Here is a 22676-nt window from a genome sequence, read left to right as displayed (position 1 = left end):
GCCGCCCCCGGCTGCCGGTCCCGCGGGAGGGGGCGGCAGCTGGACGGGGGGGAGAGGAGCTTCCTCCGGCCGTGCCCCTGGAGCTGAGCATATGGGGGACGCCGCTGGTAGAGCTGGGCTGGGTGCCAGGCGCGGTTAATGCACTGCAAACACTTTTGTTTGTCGTCTGCTGAGCTGGGCGCCATGTGTGAGCATCAACTGTGGGCTTCGGAGCATCTTCCCCAGAGGGGCTGAGAGCGCTGAGGCTGCTCCGCCGGGAGAAGAGAAAGCTTGGGGGTGTCTTTGCAAGAGTGCAAAGAGGATGGAGGCAGGCTGTGAAAAATGCAAGCATTTTATGATTGGCTTTTCGCAAATATTAAAATGAATATTATATGTGTTGTGTTAGAAAGTAATGCTGTATTAATTCTCTTAAGTAGTGTGTTAAATATAGTTTTAGGTTATAAAAAATGTTAAAATAGAAACTATGCTATGTAGGATGCTTTTTGTAAAGAAAGGACTTGCAGCAAGATAGCAGCCACAGGACACCTAAATCTTTCAGAGAAAAAGAATTTATTGCCTTCTTATCAGAAGAAACTAACTTCTTCCCGCCTCGAAGGCCCTGTTAGGATTCAGAGGAAGAAGTTGAAGATGACCAGACAGAATCTTGTACTTGAATTGAATTTAAGCATCATGTATGAAGTGTATGAGTATGCAACAGGCTATTGTTTTTAAAGGTTAATCCTTTATTAACGGGTGTCCTTTTCCAGGCTTGTGCTGCCCAGAAAAAGGTACCCGGACGTCCATAGCTCTTTGTCTCTATTGTCTCATATTGTCCTAATTCAAATTGTCCAAATTATTATTACTCTAATTGTATTACTATTTTTATAGCCATTTTATTACTATTAAACTTTTAAAATTTTAAAAACAAGTGATTGGCGTTTTTCACACAGACTCTCTTCAGTGGTACCCAGAGAAGTGATATCGTTTGTGGACAACTCGGCTTCTGGAGATATTCAAAACCTGATTCTGGGTGACCTTGCTTGTGCAGGGAGGTTAAACCAGATGGACCCCAGAGTCCCTGCAAGCCTCAGCTGTTTTGTGATTCTCTAATGATTTAATGTGTATGTATACAGCACATACATACAGTATGTGCGGTCGTAACAATGACAAAAAAAACCTTTGTCACCTGTTTTTAGTGGATTTTTGTTCTCTTCTTTTGACTCTACCATAGTGGGTGTGAGTCAACTTACAAGAAGGACTGAGTCATGAAATAGTATCTTTATCTTTGTAAAATTCAGCTGATTTCTGAATATTTAAAAAAAATATAAAACTAAAATCAGTGTATTTTTTAAGTATTAAAGGTTTTAAATTTATAAAACTTAATATAAACATTTTGCAGGCTGCGATGGTCCTTTTCACGCAACTCAGCTGTGGAATAGTATTATACATGCCCTTCACAATCAAGTGGAAATCAAAAGACGTAGACAACACCTGAAAACATATAGAAACTGTTTCACCGGCTCCAATGCTGTTGATGTGGTACTGAGCCATCTTATGCAAAGCATGTACCTAAGCTGCAATGACATTTCTCGGCTGAAGGGGGTCCGTGTATGCCAAGCGTTGATGGATCACAAAGTGTTTGAGCCAGTTGGAGCCAAGCTTTACTTATTCAAGAATGGGAAGGAGACAGAGTTTGAAGACACAGACACTAGTCTCTATAGGTTTGTAAACAGCAGTCTTGATCCTCTTCTTCCAAGAAAGAATAAGGACAATGAAAACTTGTCTCCTGAGCAAATCTGCAAACAGAAAACAAAACTATGTTCCAAGTGAGTTATTCTGGACTATTCCAATTTTTCTCTTTTTTTAAAAAAAGTTAAGGAGGGTTACCTTTAAATGAAGTTATGTCTGACTAAACTAGGTGTTGGAGACTTCTGATAAGTATGTGCCAGTTTTGAGAAACATTATGTCTAAAATGTAGATGCTTCCAGGTGTTTTTGGGTAAAGTATTTTGATCTGCCATTTGTTATTTGGAATAGAGTCTGGCACAGTAGCATAAGCCTAGGAATAATTTGGTTTTGCTATCAGTTGTGCTGAAATCTGAGACTTAGCATGAATGAGCTAGTTACTGAAAGCCAATAAACAAAGTGGAACTAGCAAACGGTATTTGGAATCAATATCCTTGCCCCTTCCACAAAGCAGATGTGGATGATAGGAATTCTAGTAGCAGGATAGACTCCAGATATAACGAAGCCCTAAAATTCTGATTTGAGAGCAATTTAGTAAGTAACAGAAAGCCAAATGTGTTCTAATAGTATTTGTTATACATCTTTTTTTTCCCTCCCTAAGCAGAAAGTGTGGCACAACACTTTCAAACCCCTTAGCATTGGAAGCAGCTGATAAAAAGAGGATTGAGGAGCTTCTTCAATCAATACATGTTCATGCATCTTTACCTCCAAAGATCATGGTTAATGAACCGACTCGCCTGCTTTCAAAAGGAGGTGAGGATTGAATGTTTTCTTTTTAAAACTTGATTGTTCTTCACTGTATCTTATAGTGAGTGCCCTATTTCTGTTCAACAATGCTCCACAGAGACCTACATTTAACCAGTCACTAATAACAAAATATCTAAATGAGCCTTAAAGGGGTTAAGGCTTGTAAACAGAAGGACACACAACAGGGTTATGTTTTTGCAAAATGGTGCTATTTATGAAAATAATACTTCACAAGGAAGTAGGTCTTAAGATTAAGACTATCTTTATTATGTGATTCCTTTGCTTTTCACTTGTCTTTTTTTTCTTCTACTAATTAGAGTAGTTTATTCTGAATCCTAATATGATGGGGGAGACATTTTTTTTAGCATTCCTATTTTGATTCCTTCTTACCCAGCACAGCAACTTCACACTATGCTGTTACCATGTTTTCTTTGAACACTTAAAAGATTCTTTAGTGAGTAAAAACAAAGGTTAGTTGTTTACGTAAGATCTTGTTTCTGAGGGTTTTTTGTTTGTTTATGGTATCAGTAATAGAAGATGTCTGGAAACAGCAAGCTCTGCTACGACTGCTGCAGTTAATTGATGTTCCCCTTCTAGAAGATATCTTGGTGTCTTCAGTGAAGACAAAATCAGACAGGTTTGGCAAAGAAGAAGACATGATTATCTCAAATACTTTCCTGGACAGAGAGGTTACATGTAGCTTAAACTTGCCCGAGTAAGTTACATATCTATTAAATTAATTTGTTAGTAAAGGCTTTATTTTATTCTTGATCAAAGATGTGTGTTAAGTGAACAATGGACATCGTAATGTTTGTGTACTTGTAAATAGGGGTGGCAATGTGATTGACTTCTTTTCAGAAGTGCTAAGTGATTTCACGAAAAGTGTCTGTTTAAACAGTTGGACATTTAAGCATTTCAAGTAAACATTAGAACTTTAACCTTGAATGTTGTAAACATGCCTAGTTTCTAGATCAGATTCTTTACTCTTAGGTCTCTGTAACAGACATCATAACTTGAAAACTTTATTCTGAGTCTTTGTCACAGTTCCTGGTGGCTGTGGTGTGAAGATACAAAGTCAATAATGCATCTATTGTTAGCAAGAGAAAAGGAGAAACTAAGTTGTAGCACTCAAGAATGCTTATATAATGAGAATATAAATCTGGCTGCTTGTTGTTAGTGTTCTTTTCCTTAAATCTTCTCTTACTTTTGTAGTGTTCCTGTTTAGTGTACTTAGGCTGATCTCTATCTTGCATAAACTTCTAATGAATATGTCAAGGTTCATGTGAGTGTCTTAGGAATTACTATTTTTGTCAAGTTAATTCAGTTTTTATCTTCAATTTCACAATCTTTGTTTCTGTTCTCCAGAATAAAAATAAGATTTTGTGGATCTTAAATAATACTTGCAACTTGTCATTGATTCAGATCAAATTATTTTACATCCAGAATCAGATAAAAGTAATTGTTCTTCTGCCCCACACATTTCTATGATTTTATATTCTTTCTGCACGAAATGGTTGAGACTTTTTCCTCTGATCTTCTGGCTTCTTTCAACAATAAATTATGCACCTGAATTTTAGGTGCATAATTACGTTACATTTTCTTTCCTTAGTTAAGATATAGAGACAATAGATGCTTGTGAAAACTCATGCCTTTATAGTAGGTTATATAATAAACTATTTCTTTGTTCCTCTGGGATTTAACCAAGTTTGATTTTCCTCTTTTTTCAAACTAACTGTCTTTTTCTCTTCTGTAAAGATCAGGTTTTTTCACCCTGGTTAGCCCTGGTGGGTTCTCAGTGTGTGTGTTGGAGTAATGGTGGGGGTGGTGTTTGATTTTTAAATACTAGCTGAATTCCTGGGGGCAGTGACACTCCTGCATGATTGCAGCTTGTTTTGATCTGGCTTTATCTCAGGTGTATTGCCTTTAACATCATAAAAATATCGAGGTTGCCTGCTTTGAGCAGGTTCTTTAACTGCTATAGTGAAATAAGTTACAAAAACTGCTTAATAAGCCAGTTCAGCATTGTGGTTCATATATGTGACTACACCTGCCTGGTTATTTCTATCTAGTTTTCTTTTAAATGATTAAATGGACCCTGGGATAGCTCAGTTGTTTAGAGCATGGTGCTAATTACACCAATGTTACAGATTCAATCCCATTTACCTAAGAGATGGATGCAACGATCCTTATGTGTCCCTTCTGATTCAGAATATTCTATGAATCTGTGAGAATAAAAATGAGTAGAGCACTTTAAAGCAAGCACTAAAACAACCTTTTCCTTCTACAGGCTTGACAGATGGCTCTATGCTGCAATTGAATGCTTGGAGTATTTTCCTGACCAATTCCTAGTGATGGTTAGTCAGCAGTTACCTGAAAGCACTAACAACCCCAGCAGTCTGAATACATACAAGAAGATTCTTTTTGATGTTATTATGAAGTATTACAGTCAAAAGAAGGACTCTCTTCTTGCCACTCAGGATTTTGATGTTCATTCAGGAATTATAGAACTTATAGGTAAGAGCAACCTGGAACAAAAAATAAAGATGAAAGCTGTGTAGAGGAAGTCACTAAGTATCAATTGACTGAATCATGACACCATTTGCAATGCCATTGCAGATGCACTTTTTAGGTTGGAAGGAAATGCTCAAGATCACTAGTATGAAGCTCTACTCAAGACAAGGACAAATTTCAAAGTTATATCAATTTGCTTAGGGCCTGGTCCAACTGAATTTTGAAAATCTGGAAGGATAGAGATTCACCAACCTCTGTGGGTAACTCAGTATGTAACTACACCCCTTGTGAAAATTACTTGCCCCAGGTCAGAATTTGCCTTATTGCTACTACTAAGTAATAACATAAAACTAAAATCATGGCTATACAATTTTTCCTGTTAACCAGAATAAGGTTTTTAAAGTTATGGACATAGGGTCCTTTTTAGTAATAGAAGTTATTAAAGATTATGAAAGGGCCTATTAAGAACCCTCTTATCGTATGCATGCAAGTAAACCAGAGGGGTTTCATTTAAATACAAGTTTAAGATAATTCCTACCTAAACAGGCTTTGTTGCTGCTGCATCAGTTCTATTGGGTTGTTTTTCCTTAACCCCAGCTGCCAACTAAGTACTATAAAGCTGCTCACTCACTGCCTGCTGCCACCCTGCCACTGGTGGGGGAGGAAAAAGGAAAACTTGTGGATTGAGAAAAGAATCCTTTAGTAACTGGAACAATATGAAATTTTGTTTGGAAGGAAACACCCCCAAAACTGAGATTATTATTGAGATTTAAATAAGTATTCATGACTCTGAAAATGAATAGTAACATTGGATATGCTGTTTTACTCCATGACAGAAAAAGGAAAAACAGATCAAGCTCTGGAGGCATTACAACTTTATTTAAAATTATTAGCACCAAATATCAGTGAAGAACTTCACAGGCTCCTTACATTCCTAGCCATTGCATCAGAATCTGAGGGCTACAGATTGCAAAAACAAGTAAGTATCTGTTCTGCTTAATGTGAAAAATAGCAGTTTGTCATAGCAAAGCTAAAATTTTTGTCTAGTTAGAAGTATTCCATTTACAACCTTTCCATGTGATCTGTTTCCCAGTGATAGCATCCCGTTGTACTTAGTCTTTGCTAGCACTCTCCGTGTCAATCTAATGCCAAATCCGGGTACTTTTCTAGTTTGAGAACAGATTTGTGATCATCAAGACTTGTACAAAGTTCATCTTACAAAACAGGACACTGTCAAAGCCACAGGCAGAACTGCTGACTCAGTTTCTCATGGACAATCACTCCGAGCTCTTCAAGGTATCATTCTCCTTACATCATTGGCTTTGTCATTTTAAATGTTAAATGCCATGAATTGCCTTTTTTTGAGTATGGCAAGTCTGAGGAACTGCGTTTCATGTTCCATTTGTTACAGTTTAATAGTACAGCCAAACAGGGTTAGAAGATATTCCAGACTATACAGGACAGATTTTTGAGAGCTTTGCAATCCTTTATAAATTATATCCTCTCTTTGAATGGTTTCTATTAGGAAAATATTTTAAATGTTAATAATTTTTAAATATTTAAAATATTAATAATTTTTATAGAGTCATTTTGGTACCTAGTTGGTAATGAATGCCTACTAAATATTTAAGTATCTCAATGTCTGTCTCCTTTAGAAGTTCACTGGCATACTCTGAGTGGTAGAAAAATGGCATGCTGCTGTACCCCAGTGTATGTGTATAGCTTTGACACCTCTAAAAGATTCTTCAGCATTTTGGAATGTTAACTTCTGCATTGAAGAAAACAAATACAACCATAAAATTCTAGTAGCCTTTCTATTAAACTTGATGAGTTGTGTAAATATGCAGGCTTTTTATAATCTTAATTTATGTCCCATCATATTGTCACACATGAAAAGATGAAACTTTACAATACCCTATAAAAATAAGCTTCGCAGAAATTTGGTTTCAGTAAAATACTGGTTTTTATTTTTATACAACACATTGATTTCCACTTCTGACTTCAGGTCGAGACATGGGGGAGCTTTATTTTTTTTAATTGACTCCATTTTTGTTTGAAAGCATTAAGTAGTTAGTGAGGGTTTTATATTTGTTAGTACACAGCCATCCCTCCTTTTTGTGTTAAGCGTTCTGACATGAGGGTTGCACCTTTTTTCCCCACTGGAGTTAGGGCCAGAACTGTGCAGCAGTGACAGTGAGTGAATGGTGGTTCACTCTGACAGCTGCAATTGAGAACCTTGTGTGAAAGCTGAAATCAGCTTGTTTTACACTGCAGTTTTTGCCATGGAAAATGGCATCCAGAACTTTTTGCTTCCTATTTCTTTGGCCAGAAATACCAGAAATAAACACATGTATCTTAGTAAAACTATGTATTCTAGTGCAATTCTGTGAGAGACTTTGAATGTGTACCTAAATAAATGTGATTATACATTCTTATGCATTTAACTATGTGTTTTTTAATTGGTTATCTGAAAGCTATAGATTATAAAAATATAGAAGTAATGCTTTTGTAATATTTTCTTTGTTGGTTTGTATTTTCAGGCTCCTTTAACTCTTCTGGAACTAACGAGTAGGAGACTTCAGAGTTTGCTAGAAGGGCAAGATCCAGATATCAATTCAGGTAGATGATGGAATAAATTTTTTATATAAATTATTGTATAATCAGTTGACTATAATTGTGTGTAGACTTCTTTTCTTTGTTGGAAGTGATGCATTAGGGGGGTTAGTAGCTAATGCACTAAATTATATGCTATCTGCAAAACTGGTCTGAATATTGGAGAGCAAGGATTCTATTAATCTAGTTTGGATCTGCTATGATTTTTTCTTTTTTTTTTTTACCAAATAATTTCTTCTGGAAATAGTAGTGCAAAATGTGCTTCCTGAAGTGATTTGCTTCTAATTTGGTTTGGGAATTTGTCAGGACTTTGTATTTAATAACAGTATTCTTTTATTTTTGCCACAAGACACCTATAAATTCTCACAGAATTCAGTAGTTCAAGGTTCTGATAGATGCCTTGAGTACAGACTTTGATTGTTTAGTGTTTTGACTGTTAAGTGTTTTGAAGAACTCTCTCCTTTTTCTGGGTAAGCATAAAGTTTTTTAAGAGCTTAGTACCAAGTGTCAAATGCCTTCATTTTAGGCTACACTACCCTTCTGTATGTGGGGTTAATGCTTTTCAGCTTATTTCTTTTGAGCTAACATTCTGTCTTGCCTTGCTGCCAATACTGATTAAAAGGGTTGGCTTAAATAATTGAATTTCTCTCTGACTCTTCATCTTCTTTGACTCCTTTATTGCCAGTGCATTGTGTGCTTAAACACTGAAGAGAAACCCCTCGGGAAACAAATTACATTAAGTTATTTTGCTGTGTAGTATTACATATAATACAGCAGCTGCTGGAGAAGTAGTTTGGTACAGAATCTTTTACCATCTGTGTTGGATTCTGGAATGAGGCCAAATTCCTTCTGGTTCAGTGTTCTGAGAATCACATATTATGAAGCCAAAGAATACAGAAATGAGCAGCAGTGGGAAGAGCTGCCTGTCTGTAATATTTTCAGAGCCTGTGTGATCTCCATTGACACACTGAAGAGACAACAGAAGCAGAAACCCCATATTCCATTTTTCTTACTAAGTTTTGGGGTTCCAATCTATAAATGCATATAGGTTCCATCTACTTGTTGAAATACTTTGATCTGATTGTAAGCTCTCTGGCATGGCGTATTCCTGTTTTCCTGTGTACCTCATATGCTGGTGTCATTTTCCCTTTTCTTTCCAAATCCTTTCCTAGGAGCTATTGAGCATTCTTAGCTGGTGAACTTCTTAAGTCCAGGTGGGAGCAGGAGGGAAGGCTGGGAGACCCAAATAAGAAAAGGGGTCTGTCAATTGCAGGAAAGTAATGTTTAGGCCTGCTGGAAATAAAAAAGATTAAAACCAGCAAGAGAAACTCTGGAATTGGTTTTAATCTAGTAAGACACTTGACACCACAGAGCTAAAGATCCATGCTGAAGTTTTAAGAGTTAATCTCTTTGTCAATTGTTAAGCCTTCCCTTTTGAAAGAGCTGTCTTTTTTTCTTCATCTGATTCTATTAAACCACAAAAGTATTGATGTTTGACAAACTTACTTTAGAAGAAGGAAGGGACAGGTCCACACGAAAACTCTTGACAGCTCAGGTTAATACTACTCTCTATGTGAAGCCTAAAGATGATGGTGTTTGTAAAGAAGGATTGGTAAGAAATCTTTCCCCTTTAGGCAACTGACACTTGTTCAACCAAATTGCTCTCTAATATGTATAGGGAGAAAAACTGTCTGTGGAGTAGCTGAATGCCTGTCTTTCCTCAGGCCAGAACTCACCTGCCCAAGTGAGGGGGCTTGAGTCCTTGCAGGGCAGTACTTTACTGCAGAGATTCACCACCTTTTAATAACTAAGGTGTGCTGAGTTAAGTATCTCTCTTGCATCACCTCTGCTTCTGGTGCCCAAACCATGCTCTGATGTCTACTCACGTAGAAGCTCCTAAATTCTGTTCCTGATTTTTGTAGTCTGGTTTAGAGGCAACTATTTCTCCAAAGTATGTATTCACTTGCATTAGGTACTGAGCCTTGCTACAGATGTGATTTAGTCACAGAGAACCTTTGGATCCTGACAAATGCAAGGAGCCATTCTTATTGTGTAATGTTCTTCATTGTGGTTTCTCTGTGAGAACTTGGTTCTTTGTCTTGTAGGCCTGTTTTGCCCTACAGAATCTTCTAAGATACTGTACTTGTAACACTGCTTTTCAACTTCATTTTTGCAATTCATGTTTAGATTTCTATCCATTCTCAATGGAGTGCTGTATGTTTCACATTACTTGTAGATGTAATCACATCTGAACTAAAATATCAATATACCTATGTTTCTTATCATATTTTTAAACAAGGCTTTTACATGATGTATGAAACTTAATCTGAACCTCTGATTTCTCACAAAGGCTTCACCTTCTGTCAGCGCATTACAGCTAAAGAATATGAAGATCAAAAGCAACAAACTAATCAGTATCTTCTAGCACTGATTCAAGAGATAGACAATGACCCTACTATTCCTTTGAAGCAAAAGAAGAAATTAATCAAAGAATTCCAAAAATACCATTCTTTTGTCTACTGTAGTGGTTGTAAAACTACATGTGAATTTTGTACTCCAAATGGTTAGACTTCAATACAGCCTTTTTAAATATTTTTTGAAAGAGTGAAGGAGGCACATGAAAATTGCTCATAAAAATGTTTTTATCTTACATCTTTACATCTTCAGTTTCAGGAAGCTACAACTATCAAAATTACTATGCTGCTATAAAGCATTAAATCTAATTTATCTTTTAAGCAAAATATACTTAATTATTTGTAAGTAGTAGTAACAGCTCACTGCTTGGGCTGCCATGAGTTCAGGGTTTGGCACTTTTTTCAATCTGTCCCACAACCCCATGGCTTTCTGTCTGAGCCACATCTATGTTCTGAGCCGTGCTTGGGTTGATAGTCAGTAGGGGATTTTAATCTTTTCTATCTTTAATTAATAATAACTTCATCTCATCTTAAACTGTAGACTATGACTCCTGTGGGTATTGTAAAAGTGTAGAAAGTGTGTAAAAAAAGTTGGAAGCAGGTCAGTGGGTTTTGAATCTGCAGCAGGAAGGATTTATTAGGCAGGCGAGCTGTGCGTGCTTACAGTCAGTAATTACAACCTGTTGTTACTGCCTCCCCACTCTGGCAGACTGAGCCTCTGCTAATTCAAGGGAAAAGTTACATTTTGAAGAAATCCTCTCCAGGTCTCTTTGTGGGCTCCCTTAAGGTACAGGAAGGCAACAATTAGGTCACCCCAAAGCCTTCTCTTTTTCATGCTCTCTCAGCCTTTTTTTAATAATAAATGAATATGTGATATAGTGTGATAGGGGTTACATTACTTCTTTCATCCTTGCAACAGACATTTTGTCATGTATTGGACAAAGGCTCAAAGACTTGGTATTGGAAGGGGCCTCTGGTCTACTCTCACCAGCCAGGTTGGAGTTGATTAGTGCAGGCTACTCAAGGACTTTTCCAGTTGAGTTTAGAGTATCTCCAATAACAGATATGCCACAGCCTCTTGGGTGAGTCTGGTCCAGACTTTCACCAGTCTCACAGTATTTAAAAACAAACAATCAAACCCTACCTCCACACAAAAAAGAAAAAAGAAAAAACCCAACCAAAATAAACTGCCTTATGCTTAGGCAGAATTTCTTGCACTGCCTCCTGTCTTTTCACTGGCACTGTTGAAATGTCTGGCTCAGTCTTCTTCACTCCCTCCTGTAAGCATTCTCAGGGCTAAACAATCACAGCACTCTCAGCCCCTTCCCTGTGTGACAGATCCTCTACTTTGTAATTTCCTTGGCCCCATTGCTGGACTAGTTCCACTATAAGCATGATTTAATGATTTTTTTTCCTATTGTGACTGTTCTGCTTTAGGTGTCTCCATCCTCCTGTAGGCTTCAAATATAGTCAAGTGAGCAGGATACCAAAGCCTTCTTAGAACAAGTGCTGTTTGTTTTTTTTTAAATTGAAATCATTGCACTGTAAGATACAAACGACACAACCTATTACCTGTGCACTTAGTTAACTTGCATATTTGAAGTGGCCTTATTTAAATTACCTGGCCCTATTAGAAATTAGGGAATGTCGTTGAAATCTCTGTTCATGAATCCCTGTTTATGCACTTGCTATTTAAGTGTGACTCACCAGTATGAAATAATTAATTTCTAGAGGAGGAAAAACATCCAAGTTTCCCCTTTCAGAGGTGAATGCCCTAATTCCTATACTACAGGGCCATGTATTCTTTTTCTAACCCTGTGTGGGGCTTTGATCATTCTCCCAGAAGAGGCAGCATATACAGAAGCAGGTTATTGAGACTTGTACACAGGAAAGTGTTTCCTAAGTGCTTCTAGTGTTGAGTAGTAGAAGAAAGAGGTTTTAATTGTTTTTTTGTTTTTCCTAATAGCTCTCTCTCTCTGTCTTCAGTCTGTTTACTGTGTCTTACTTAAAATACTAAACCTGGTAACAGGCAGAGGTGATAACATGGTAATTTGTAGGCTGGGAATTGCTTTGGGAAAAACTGTGTTGTTAAAAAACAAACTTGCACTTTGTGACTTGATTTAGAATTTTCTTGTGCTAATTTAAATATAATAAATAATTGTAAAAAAAGTGATGAGTCTTTCATTTCATAGTATGTTCATCAGGAAGAGGCAGCTCAGGGGGGGTATTAAACAGGTATTAAAGAGTAAGGAAATGTTCTGAGCAGCAGTTTATAGCTGCCCTGTTGTTCCCTTCAGTTCATGGCACAAGAAGCTAAGATTGATCTAGTTCTGCAAATGAAAGGAAGAGCTCTTGAGAGCCCTGTTTTATTCACATACCCTAAGAGGATGATCTGCTTACCTTTTAATCTTCTGTTGATAGAAGCTTATTTTACATCTAAGGGCCCACTGAATAGGTTTGGTGAAGTATAAACTACTGGTTTTCAGTTAAATTCCAAAATTAGAAAAATTCTATTGCACTTTAGAAAGTTCTGTCACATATTTTTAACAGTATCTGGCACAAAATCATGTGCTAGGGAAACTTGGGACCTGTTCCAAATCATCGTTTCTGTTTATGATTTCTAGCATACAGCTCTCAAATTAATTGCCAGTATGAATTTGTTTGAAGTAGAGAATATTAAGAGTGAAGGTACTTTTCAGTAACCTTATCAAAGCAGAAGTGCTGTCATCTTCAAAGAAGGCTTGCTTCTATTCACAGAGCATTCATGTTTGCTCCTACAAAAAGTTCATTAGTGCTTTCATGAGAATGTGTAGGTTTCTTTAAGTCCCAGCTAAAGTATGCTGACACTTTCATGAAGCACTTAGTTAAAAATTAGAGCTTGGACACAAGGATTTCTCCATGTGGCTGTCCAAGTGACAGTGTACCGGACTTACTCATGTCCTACACAAAGTCTTACAATCTGTGTCCAACAAGTTGTAGGTGCTGGTCCCATGCCCTTCATACCCTAGCTGCCTCCTGTGTGGCTCACATAGCTGCTAACAGCAGCAGGAAAGTACCCCTTTCATTCCTTTCAGCAGGTTAGACTAGAGGAACGCAACCTTGAGCTTTTTCCAAAGTAAAAAAAGTCACACCCAAGAAGAAAGATCATCTCCCACTCTCTGAAGCAGTGGCTGTTCTTTGATGTTGCCCTTATGCAAGGTAGCCAGGTAAGTGCACTGCATAGGAATATTTACTGGCTTTATGTTAGGATAGACAAGAGAGAGAATATGAAACACAACAGGATACTCCAGTGTCCATCTTCCACCCTGAGTGCCTGTCTCTGTCTTGGCAAGTAGGCAGGCCAGGTGGGGCACCCCCATCTAGCCTGGCCCTCCCAGCCTTCTGGCTCTTAGGCCAGGCTCTTCCCCCTCCTGCATGCCATGCTGCACAACTGATAGCAAAGTAACAGCTTCTGAGGCCAGAAATAACAAGTTCTGGGGTGTTTGTGTTTATCTAGGACGTGTGGAGAGGACACAGGTGGGTCATCACGCAGGACACAACTGCAAGCTTTGTTCACCTTTGTGGCACCTTCTTATCAGAAAGACAGGAGTGGCAGGAAGCTTATTTGCTCAGGCATTGTTTAAAACAAAAACCAAACAAAAAACAACTCCACAACCTACTAAATTAAAAACCCTTTAGAAAAAGGAATTGTTCGAATTACTCTTTTCTCAAAGCCTAAGGATACTGTCAATAGCAGTGGTCACATTTCAAGTATATTTCCCTCATAGCTACTCACTAAAATAACAAAAAATAAAATTCATGTATTTCTTTTCAGGAAAGGAAACATCAAAGGCTCCTTCTGAGATAGATTCAGTGCCCTTTTAGTGGAGTATGTGAGTTAGAATAATACTCATCTGGAAAAAAAGAAAAACAAAAACAAACCCATTTCTTCTCACTATGTATTAGCATCACACCAATACAAGCACTTGATATTTTTATTGCCTCATGCACCGAGGTGTTCTGCAATAAAAATCAATGAAGCTATCAGAAAAGATACAAACATAAAGAAATTACAGTGAACATATTATTTCATAGTATTACACTTGTAAAACTTTATTTCTAAACTCTTAAAATTATTTTTTCTCAACCCAATTCAATACAGGAAAGCTAAAACACAATCCTAGCGGATGGAAAAGAGGTTGTAGTTCAAAGAATTCCATTCTGAGTAAATCAATGGAATAACAACATATCCAACTATGCTACCTATATATCAAATTTTTCTTCACAGATATTGTGTCCATGTTCTTCATAGTCTTCTCTAGTTACTATCATGTCTTCAAAATCATCATTTTCAGAAATGAGCTTCCCACCTTCCCACGAATAAGTGATAGGGCTGGAAAATGAAAATTACTGTTACTCCTCTATAGATTCATTTAAAATAGAAATACGCAGTGATGATTCCCAGGACTTTTATTTAGCCATACCTATTTACACTACATTTTTGATTGCTAAATCAAACCATCCAGCTCCAGAGAAGTTATGAGACAAAGTTTGAAACTGTAACAGGGCTAGCTGACTTGGGTTTTAGAAAAGGGCCTCTTTGAAGGCAGGTGTGAAGAGGAAACAACATGGATATGCCTTTGTATTTACTTTGCACAGATAATAATTCTTTAATAGTATTTAAAAATACTCCTTAAATATACTTTTTAAAGAGTAGATTTTTTTTTTTTGTATATTCAAAATATACTTGTTTTGTCTCCCCTCCTTCTACAAAGATGCTAGCTCTTCCTAATCCCTGAAGTGGTATATTAATAATGACGTGGCAGCATTCAGATACTGAAAATTCTAAGTAAAAGACTAAGTTCTAATCTTACATACTTACAATACAGTCTTATTTATCTGCTTACAGTAAAAAGGCTGATCCTAAAAACACTTCCTTAACTTTATTAGATAAAGTACAGAGCAAGCAGGTGATCTCTAGTTTATTTGGTTTGTCTGAAAATACACTGATTTAAAACATCCTCTTGCACAGTTTTTGTTTACTTAATATTTAAATGAATGCACTTACTCAATCTACCTTCTTAATCAGCAAAAGAAACCCTACTTTATTGTTTGTTCTGCTAGAAAGATAAAGCCCATTCGATTTATTAGTTTAGGACTTACTTTTCAGGAAGAACAACGGAAACATCATAGTCAGTTGGCGTAAGACATCTAACTTCAGAATAAACCCGATCTCTGAAGCCTGGAAAAAGGGTGTTTCCCCCAGTCAGAACTATGTTCTTGAAGAAATGAGGCTGCATTTCTGTAAAATGATTAAGTAAATCTGTAGTTAAGAGATGGAACATATATCTAAAGATTAAAGGTGGTAATATTTCCAATTTTGTTATGAATTTAAACAGAAGTAATAAATATGCATACAAAAATTTATGATCATCTAATCAGCATATCAGTTAAATGAAATATGAGAAGGTGATCAATCACCCTGTGTTCTCCCTTATTCAGAATTTGGCTTTGATAACTACTGTTTTCTTGTATTTATTAAATTTCACATTTGCCAACACAATTCCCCTTTCAAGAGGCATTTGAAGTGACACAGGCTTTTTAAGAGTACATTAATGGCCTAAATGCTGCCATACTTACATGGCATCATAAAACCTATGAAAATCTTCTTTGTAATAATAATTACCTATACATAATCTATGAAATGAAAGCCTTAGTATTACTTATGACAAATAGCAGTCAGAAAGGTTTTTACTCTTTGATGCTTAAATTACTGACTTTTGGTCAGTTTCACACCAAATGAAACCCAGCCATTACAACATCTCTCCTTCTCCCACCCCCCTGTCCTTTTCAAAATACTTTCAGAATATACCTTCAGGTAAATTCTGAATAGAATAAACAATGGCTTCAGGAATTCCCATCTCTTGAATACCAATATCCGAAGGATGGAAAAGTATTTCTGGAACTGCAAATCTTTCATTTGTTAGACGAAGTATTTGTTCACCAGTCTTGTATTTTCCACTTAACACCATCTCTTCCCTTGGCTAAATTAAAGACATAAATAGTACCCACTGCTTAGGAAAAGAAATCACATCCTGGAATATTCAGCTGATCTATTTAATGTCCTGCAGAGATAGGCAGTGTATGCTGCCATTGTCATATTATCTATCAGCAACTCTTTTAAGAATAATGCATACTCAGTATTAAATCTGAAGTGACTTTGCTCTTACCAACTGCAGTTTTGCCCAAAGCAAAATAAAACTCATAGGCATGAGAGTAGCCTTAAAGTATAGGACTGCTTTCAAAACTATGGCTGGCTCATTAAATGAGATAAAACTGTTAAACTGTCTTCACTGGTATTTCAGGCTCTTCTCTAACATTGAACTTTCAACATTATTTGGGTGTTTAAATGTAATTCTAAGAAACTTACAAAAAAAAAACATTAAAGCAGAGAAAACATTTCCTAACATAATGCTGAAAATCTTAATAATGATATGGATAAGTTATATGACAGGGCACAAACAGAGAAAGCGACAACTGTTAAATAATAGAACATAAAATGCTATGCTGAAAAAACAGTATTTTGTTGTCATCCCAATTTACTGAGGAAAAACTTTACCAATTAATGCATAGCAACAAAGATGCTACAGTACAGTATTAGAAAAAAGGGAGTATTTTTAACCTCTCCACTAAACTTGTGCAGGAAACAGCCAAAAAACCTTCAGAATTATTATTACCTTACAAAATCCTTTTTTGATTGTGCTGAAGTCTGGCAAAACATAATCTACCATTACAGTATTTTCCTCTCCCTTCAATCTGAAAAATAATGTAAAATTCAACAGAATAAACAACAAGTTCTAAATTCCAGCTATTTTATACTAACAAGACTTCTTTAACTTAACTGGAAAGTTTTCTGATTAAGAGTATAGTTTTGTTTGTACAAACAGATTATTCTACATTTAGTACCATCGCATACATACTTGGCAATGTCCATGTCTTTGTAAAAGTCTTGAGAAACATAACACACATCTTCTTTCACTTGATTAATTACATGTGTTTCATCCATAACATGTAGCTGCCTGTGAACACAAAAACCAAAACCACAGAAGTTTGAGAATAATTAAGTGTTCCTTTTCCTGTCCAGTTTTGCTCTGGAACTGAGCAACCATTGTTTTTCAGCCACAGGAAGATACTGCCTCAATATTTAAACTTCTATTCAATTTACAAAAGCATTCCTGGCCTACTGGAGCTTAATATTGTCCTGTTTCACAGTTCAGTAAATACATCAACCTGCATTTGCCCACTGTCTTGCTAACAAGCGCAGCTGTGATCCTGCCAGTAGCTCTTTGGTAAAGACCTTTACCTAGATAAACTTCCAAGCTGAAGAATCCCAATGAAAGGTTGATCCTACTGCATTTTATTTGCAGTATTGATACAATCAGTCAGCAAACTGACTGATGATCTACTGAGACACCTCAGAAAATATGTTAAGACTTGTGTAATTGTGAACACACAGGTAACCTCAACAACTTCAAAAGCACTGGCACTTTGAAAAATAACAGCCTAATTCTTCAATCTTAATTCATCTTGATCTTAAGGTCAAGATGGTAGCTAGCAGATTATAACAGACAAAAAATTCCCTTCTCTTTCAAACACCAATTAATCTAAAATTCACAGAACCAGTAAGAATACCCCATAAACTTCTAACTCATTTCATACCAAGTTTCAGAGTGAAAATTAGCATTCTTTACCTGTAAGAGATGATCTCCTTTAGATGGTTGGTTAAGAGTTTCCCTCCAACATTAATCCTACAGAAAAAGAGTAACATGAGGAATTCTGTCATTATTAACTTCAGGCACAGCAAACAGTTCTTCTAGAAAATATATACCGCAGTATACCTGATGATTGCCTCTTTTTTCTTTTTACTTCTGCAATAAGGTACAATGTGGGTGAAAGAGTATCCACTATCCACGATGATACAACACAGCTCAGATGGATTATCCCGGAAATACCTGTGTGCACTAAGAGCTCCAGCTGAAATACAAAAAATTGAATTCCATTTTTATATGAACAGTTAGAATTTACAGTGATATGAAGGTGTACTTGCTTCGTATTTTAAATGCCTTTGACAGACTTTCAAGACCTCAATACATAGTAATACAGCCACTGCATTAATTCACTTTGGCAGTGGATAAAATTAAGTGTTATATATGGCCCTATTTAATCTTTTTCAGGAATTCCAGTCCATGTTCCATTTCCTCTAAAGTCTAATCACACTGATCATGCTAGAAACTTATCTAAAGGAGTATGCTGTGTCCAGTTACCTGTCAGAAGGGTATGGTTGTTTACACGTTCCCTTTGAGACACAATACATTTCATAATTGTAATGCTGCATTTTATTTGCTAACACATAACAAAACCAAACAAAAAACCAATCCTGCCCCCTAAAAAAGGAAAGCTATCAAAGACTTCATGCAAAGTTTTGGTAGAATTCTTTAAATGTTATCCTGTTCCAAAATCCATCTGTTATTTCTGTCATCCTTACTCTCCTCAAATTTCCTGTAATTATATACCATGACACTCTTTAGAAAGTAGTACAACAGTACAGCTGGAATTTGTAAAAGTTATAATTTTTAAAATGTTTAATCCACTTCTACTCAAGAGCCAGGAAGCAACCGAAGTAATATTTTTATTTATATACATTATTTATATATATGTGTGTGTGTGTGTGTGTCTGCATGTGTGCTTGCTTATTCATTTATTTGAAGGGTTAAGCTTCAAAATACATAAATGCAAACTGGAAGGAGACATACTCACCATTTACTCTAAGAACTGCTTGAAATTGATATTCTTCAAATAGGATTTCATTCATAGATTCTTGTATTGAAGTGAAGTTAAAATAAGGTTCGGTAATAATTATATTGGTATCTACAAAATCCACCTATAAAAAACACATTAAGGTTGTCTGTACATAAAAGGTAAAAATTAATTAAAAATCCCTTACCATCTTTTGCAGCAGTGGAAGATCATGTAAATCTGAAGCCATGATTACCACTTGCCATATCTGTTTGTAGAAGCTAGACTTAGAATATTTTAGCTTTTTTAAAGGCTTCATGATCAGTGATACAAATTTATCTAATTAATGGGTAAAAAACATAATAGAAGGCAACACTTTCATACATATCCTGATTCTGTTTGATTCTTACAAATTGTAATCCAACATTTTAAAGAGACACCACAAAGGAACACTATAATTTTAATGTAAAATACTTTACACCATTCCTGTCAGCTACAGAAAAATAAGTTTCCTTGACAGCTCGGCACTTGCACAAAGCCCTGTACAGTGAAGAATCAATAATAAAACACCCAGTGACCTCTAGTGAAGTCAGCAAAAGATCTTGGACTTCCCACATTTGCCAGTATCTCAAATACTCTTTTAGAGAGGACTTAGTAGGGTTACTTCAACCATAACTGGATGTGGCCTTAAAAACGTTATCAGCTCTATCTCTCTGTAGTCTTCACTTGTGAAGAATTGAAAAGAAATTCTCCACACCAGGACAACATTGAATACAGTTCCAAATCTAGAATGAAATGTATGTATCAAATGCCAGCACTTTATATTTTAAATATAAAAATGTAAAGAGACTACGTTAATTTGAGGCATTACTTTCATTCTCAATACACAGGTGTTAGAAAAAACTCAAGAACTTCCAGAAAATGTAACATTTTTAAAAGAAAACAATTAAAAGAAAGTCTTAATACACTTCCTGTGCTAAATCCAGCTTGTGTGATATGAAAAAAAATAAAGTATCAGATATTTATATTTTATACATTTAAGTTATTCAAGTGTAGAAAATGGCTAGCCAAAGATGATTACTAAATGTGTATGTATTTTGGCCTACTGACCCAGCTCATCCCTCCCTTTTACATTAACTATTTCTTGATCTCTTAACTACATTGTATCTGTCTGTAATTATTTTTTATTAACTTGACCTCTTAATTATATTGATATTAATTTCTTATGTGAGCTGCACTCAGTAACAGTACATACCTACAAGACTAAAAAATTAAAATAATTTTCAAAATTCTACACCAGAACTCAAAAACATTTGCAAAAACTTAAATCCTGTGATTTCTAATTGAAGGCACTTTCAAAAAGAACAGTAAGACAACATTTGCAAAAACTTAAATCCTGTGAAAGCACTTTCAAAAAGAACAGTAAGATCACTTGTTCTACTTAGTATTTGTTAATTCCACTAGTCAGTATTTAGTCTACATAGTTAAGAAAAGGCTCTTACTTGATACATTTCTTTTCCAAAGAGATAATCCCAAACCTGTCTCTGAACATCCCAGTTCACCAAGTAACCCTGTAGGAATTTAAAAACAGATTTACACTATTTAGGAAAAATAAAATCATACTCAAAAAAAAAAAAGTCAACAATTGAGACTGGTGATATAAAAAATCTGAGTGTTAAAATGTCTAAATTTACATTTTTAGACTAAGGAGTAAATGTTACATAGGATTAAGGTATGTTACAAATATTCCCCATTGATAACTGTACTACAAAAACAATGTATATGATGTTTTCTGTATACATTATTGTTTCTGGCAGAAGTTTGTCAGTCTTCCTCAGTGCCAGGGAAGCAGATTATGGAGCAGATTACCTGGAGTGCCACCACCCAGCATGTAGGGGACATACAAGTGATCAGGTCCAGTCAGCATGGGTTTATTACAGCTTGACTAACTTGTTGTTCTACGACAAGGTGACCCACTGAGTGGAGAAGGGAATGGATGTGAATGTTGTCTACGTGGACTTTGCCAAAGTCAGTAAAGTCTTTGACAGCAGTTCTCACAGCATTCTCTGGAGAAGCTGGCTGCTCATGCCTTGGATGGATGAACTCTTTGCTGGGCAAAAGACTGGCTGGACGTCCAGGCCAGAGAGTGGTGCTGAATGGGGCTACATCCACTTGGCATCCCATCAACAGTGGTGTTCCCCAGGGCTCAGTATTGGGGTCCCTGTTATCAACAATCTGGACAAGGTAATTGGGTTGTACCCTCAATTAAGTTCACAGAAAGCACTAAGTTGGGTAGGACTGTTGATCTGCTGGAGGGTAGAAAAGCTCTGTAAAGATTTCTGGATGGGCTGGATTGATGGACTGAGGACAATCTTACCATGTTCAGCAAGGCCAAGGGCAGGGTCCTGCAGTTGGATCACAACATCCCATGAAGCACTATGGGCTTGAGGCAGAGTGGTGGGGACATAGCACAGTGGAAAAGGACCGGGGGTGCTGGTTGGCAGCCACTGAGCATGAGCCAGCATGTGCCCAGGTGGCCACGAAGGCCAAGAGTATCCTGGCCTGTATCAGCAACGGTGTGGCTAGCAGGACCAGGGCAGGGATTGCCCTCTTGCACCAGGCACTGATGAGGCCATCCCTTGAATCCTCCTTTCAGTTTTGGCTCCCTCCCAACAAGAAAGACATTGAAGGACTGAAGCAAGTCCAGAGAAGGGCAACAAAGCTGGTGAGGGGTTCAGAGAACAAATCTTATGAGGACCAGCTGAGGGAGGCTGTCTAGAGAAATGGACGCTCAAGGGGGACCTTACTGCTCTCTGCAGTGGCCTGAAAGGAGGTTGTAGTGATGTGGTGGTTGGTCTCTTCTCCCAGGTAACGAGTGACAGGACCAGAGAGAATGGCCTTAAGTTACCAATGGCCTTTAGATTAGAAACACTTTGTCATGAACAGGCAACTACTGGCAGAGGCTGCCCAGGGAACTGGCTGCGTCACCATCCCTGGAGGTATTTAGAAGATGTGCAGATGTGGCACTTAGGGACATGGACAGTGCATGGTTAACTTTTGGACTTGATGATCTTAAAGGTCTTTTTCAACCTAAACAATTCTATGACTGTTAAACTTCACACTGCTGACTGATTCTTGTATGATACTACGTATAACCCTGCAGTTGGGACATACAGTGTGAAAACCATTCCTGAGAACAATTTACACTGGGCTTTAATGTTAAACTGAAGATATCTTACTTACTTTCTGAAAGGGAAGAATATAAAAAAGACCAGAGGGATCCTTAATTTCATCCAGTTGATTTGCCGTAAAGGTTTTCAAGCGTGCAGTCTTTGACCTGAACTGACAGTTGGGAATAACGCTGGAAAAGATTGGGAAGTTTCCAATTAAACATGGTATGAGACACATTCACTTTCTCTACGCCACTTTCATAAACAGTGTATTTTCAATAATATTTTTGCTGATGTATTTTGGCTTTTGTCCATTAGCTGGAGCCAGTCGTGAGGGAAATCTTTAATTTCTGACAACTCCAGTACAGATGAGACACCTTTTGAAAAACCAAATACCACCCCCCCACCTCCACCACCCCCTGCACTGCAGGAAGAGCGCCAGGGGCTCTCTCCCCACCCTGACCCGTAGGGCACGGTGTGACAAAGAGCGACAAAATGTGACACAGAGGGGCACGGTGTGACACGGCGGGGCACAGTGTGACACAGAGGGGCACGGTGTGACACGGCGGGGCACAGTGTGACACAGAGAGGCACGGTGTTACACAGAGAGGCACGGTGTGACACAGAGGGGCAGCGTGTTACACAGAGGGGCACGGTGTGACACACAGGGACAGAGCGTGACACAGAGCAGCACAGCGCGCAGCGCGCCGCAGGGCGGGCCC

General features: G+C 37.3%; 2 protein-coding genes across 2 annotated transcripts in view; one reads left to right on the top strand and one right to left on the bottom strand.

Annotated features, from left to right (window-relative positions):
* Positions 1-12178, top strand: part of DEPDC4 (DEP domain containing 4) — a 13383-nt gene extending 1205 nt beyond the window's left edge. Inside the window, exons 2-9 of the mRNA XM_031057542.1 lie at positions 1379-1805; positions 2326-2477; positions 3000-3186; positions 4759-4985; positions 5819-5961; positions 6153-6278; positions 7523-7601; positions 9946-12178. Of these exons, the coding sequence (XP_030913402.1) occupies positions 1379-1805; positions 2326-2477; positions 3000-3186; positions 4759-4985; positions 5819-5961; positions 6153-6278; positions 7523-7601; positions 9946-10163 (1559 nt within the window). The 3' untranslated portion in view covers positions 10164-12178. The remainder of the gene's footprint in view (positions 1-1378; positions 1806-2325; positions 2478-2999; positions 3187-4758; positions 4986-5818; positions 5962-6152; positions 6279-7522; positions 7602-9945) is intronic.
* Positions 12179-13937: 1759 nt separating this feature from the next.
* On the bottom strand, positions 13938-22192 carry ACTR6 (actin related protein 6). The gene is made up of 10 exons (XM_031057541.1): positions 22028-22192; positions 20287-20355; positions 18806-18929; positions 17887-18022; positions 17740-17796; positions 16969-17067; positions 16726-16804; positions 15861-16032; positions 15152-15290; positions 13938-14381 (listed from the first exon to the last, which is right to left on the bottom strand). The coding sequence occupies exons 1-10, from the start codon at positions 22190-22192 to the stop codon at positions 14252-14254; spliced, it is 1170 nt and encodes a 389-aa protein (XP_030913401.1). The 3' UTR covers positions 13938-14251.
* Positions 22193-22676: the final 484 nt, after the last annotated feature.

This window comes from Geospiza fortis, unplaced genomic scaffold (assembly GCF_000277835.1).
Source record: "Geospiza fortis unplaced genomic scaffold, GeoFor_1.0 scaffold186, whole genome shotgun sequence".
Taxonomy (NCBI): Eukaryota; Metazoa; Chordata; class Aves; order Passeriformes; family Thraupidae; genus Geospiza; species Geospiza fortis.
The sequence above is the reverse complement of the archived record's forward strand: the minus strand, read 5'-3'. Positions and strand labels throughout refer to the sequence as shown.

What these genes read in the sequence shown, in the direction of transcription:
- ACTR6 (XM_031057541.1), bottom strand. Translation starts at nt 22,192, where the DNA reads ATGTGTCTCATACCATGTTTAATTGGAAACTTCCCAATCTTTTCCAGC. An exon ending in ATATTCTTCCCTTTCAGAAA is followed by an intron (nt 20,356 to 22,027) that starts GTAAGTAAGATA and finishes AAATTCCTACAG; the next exon opens with GGTTACTTGGTGAACTGGGA. An exon ending in TTGGAAAAGAAATGTATCAA is followed by an intron (nt 18,930 to 20,286) that starts GTAAGAGCCTTT and finishes TGTTTTTTATAG; the next exon opens with GTGGATTTTGTAGATACCAA.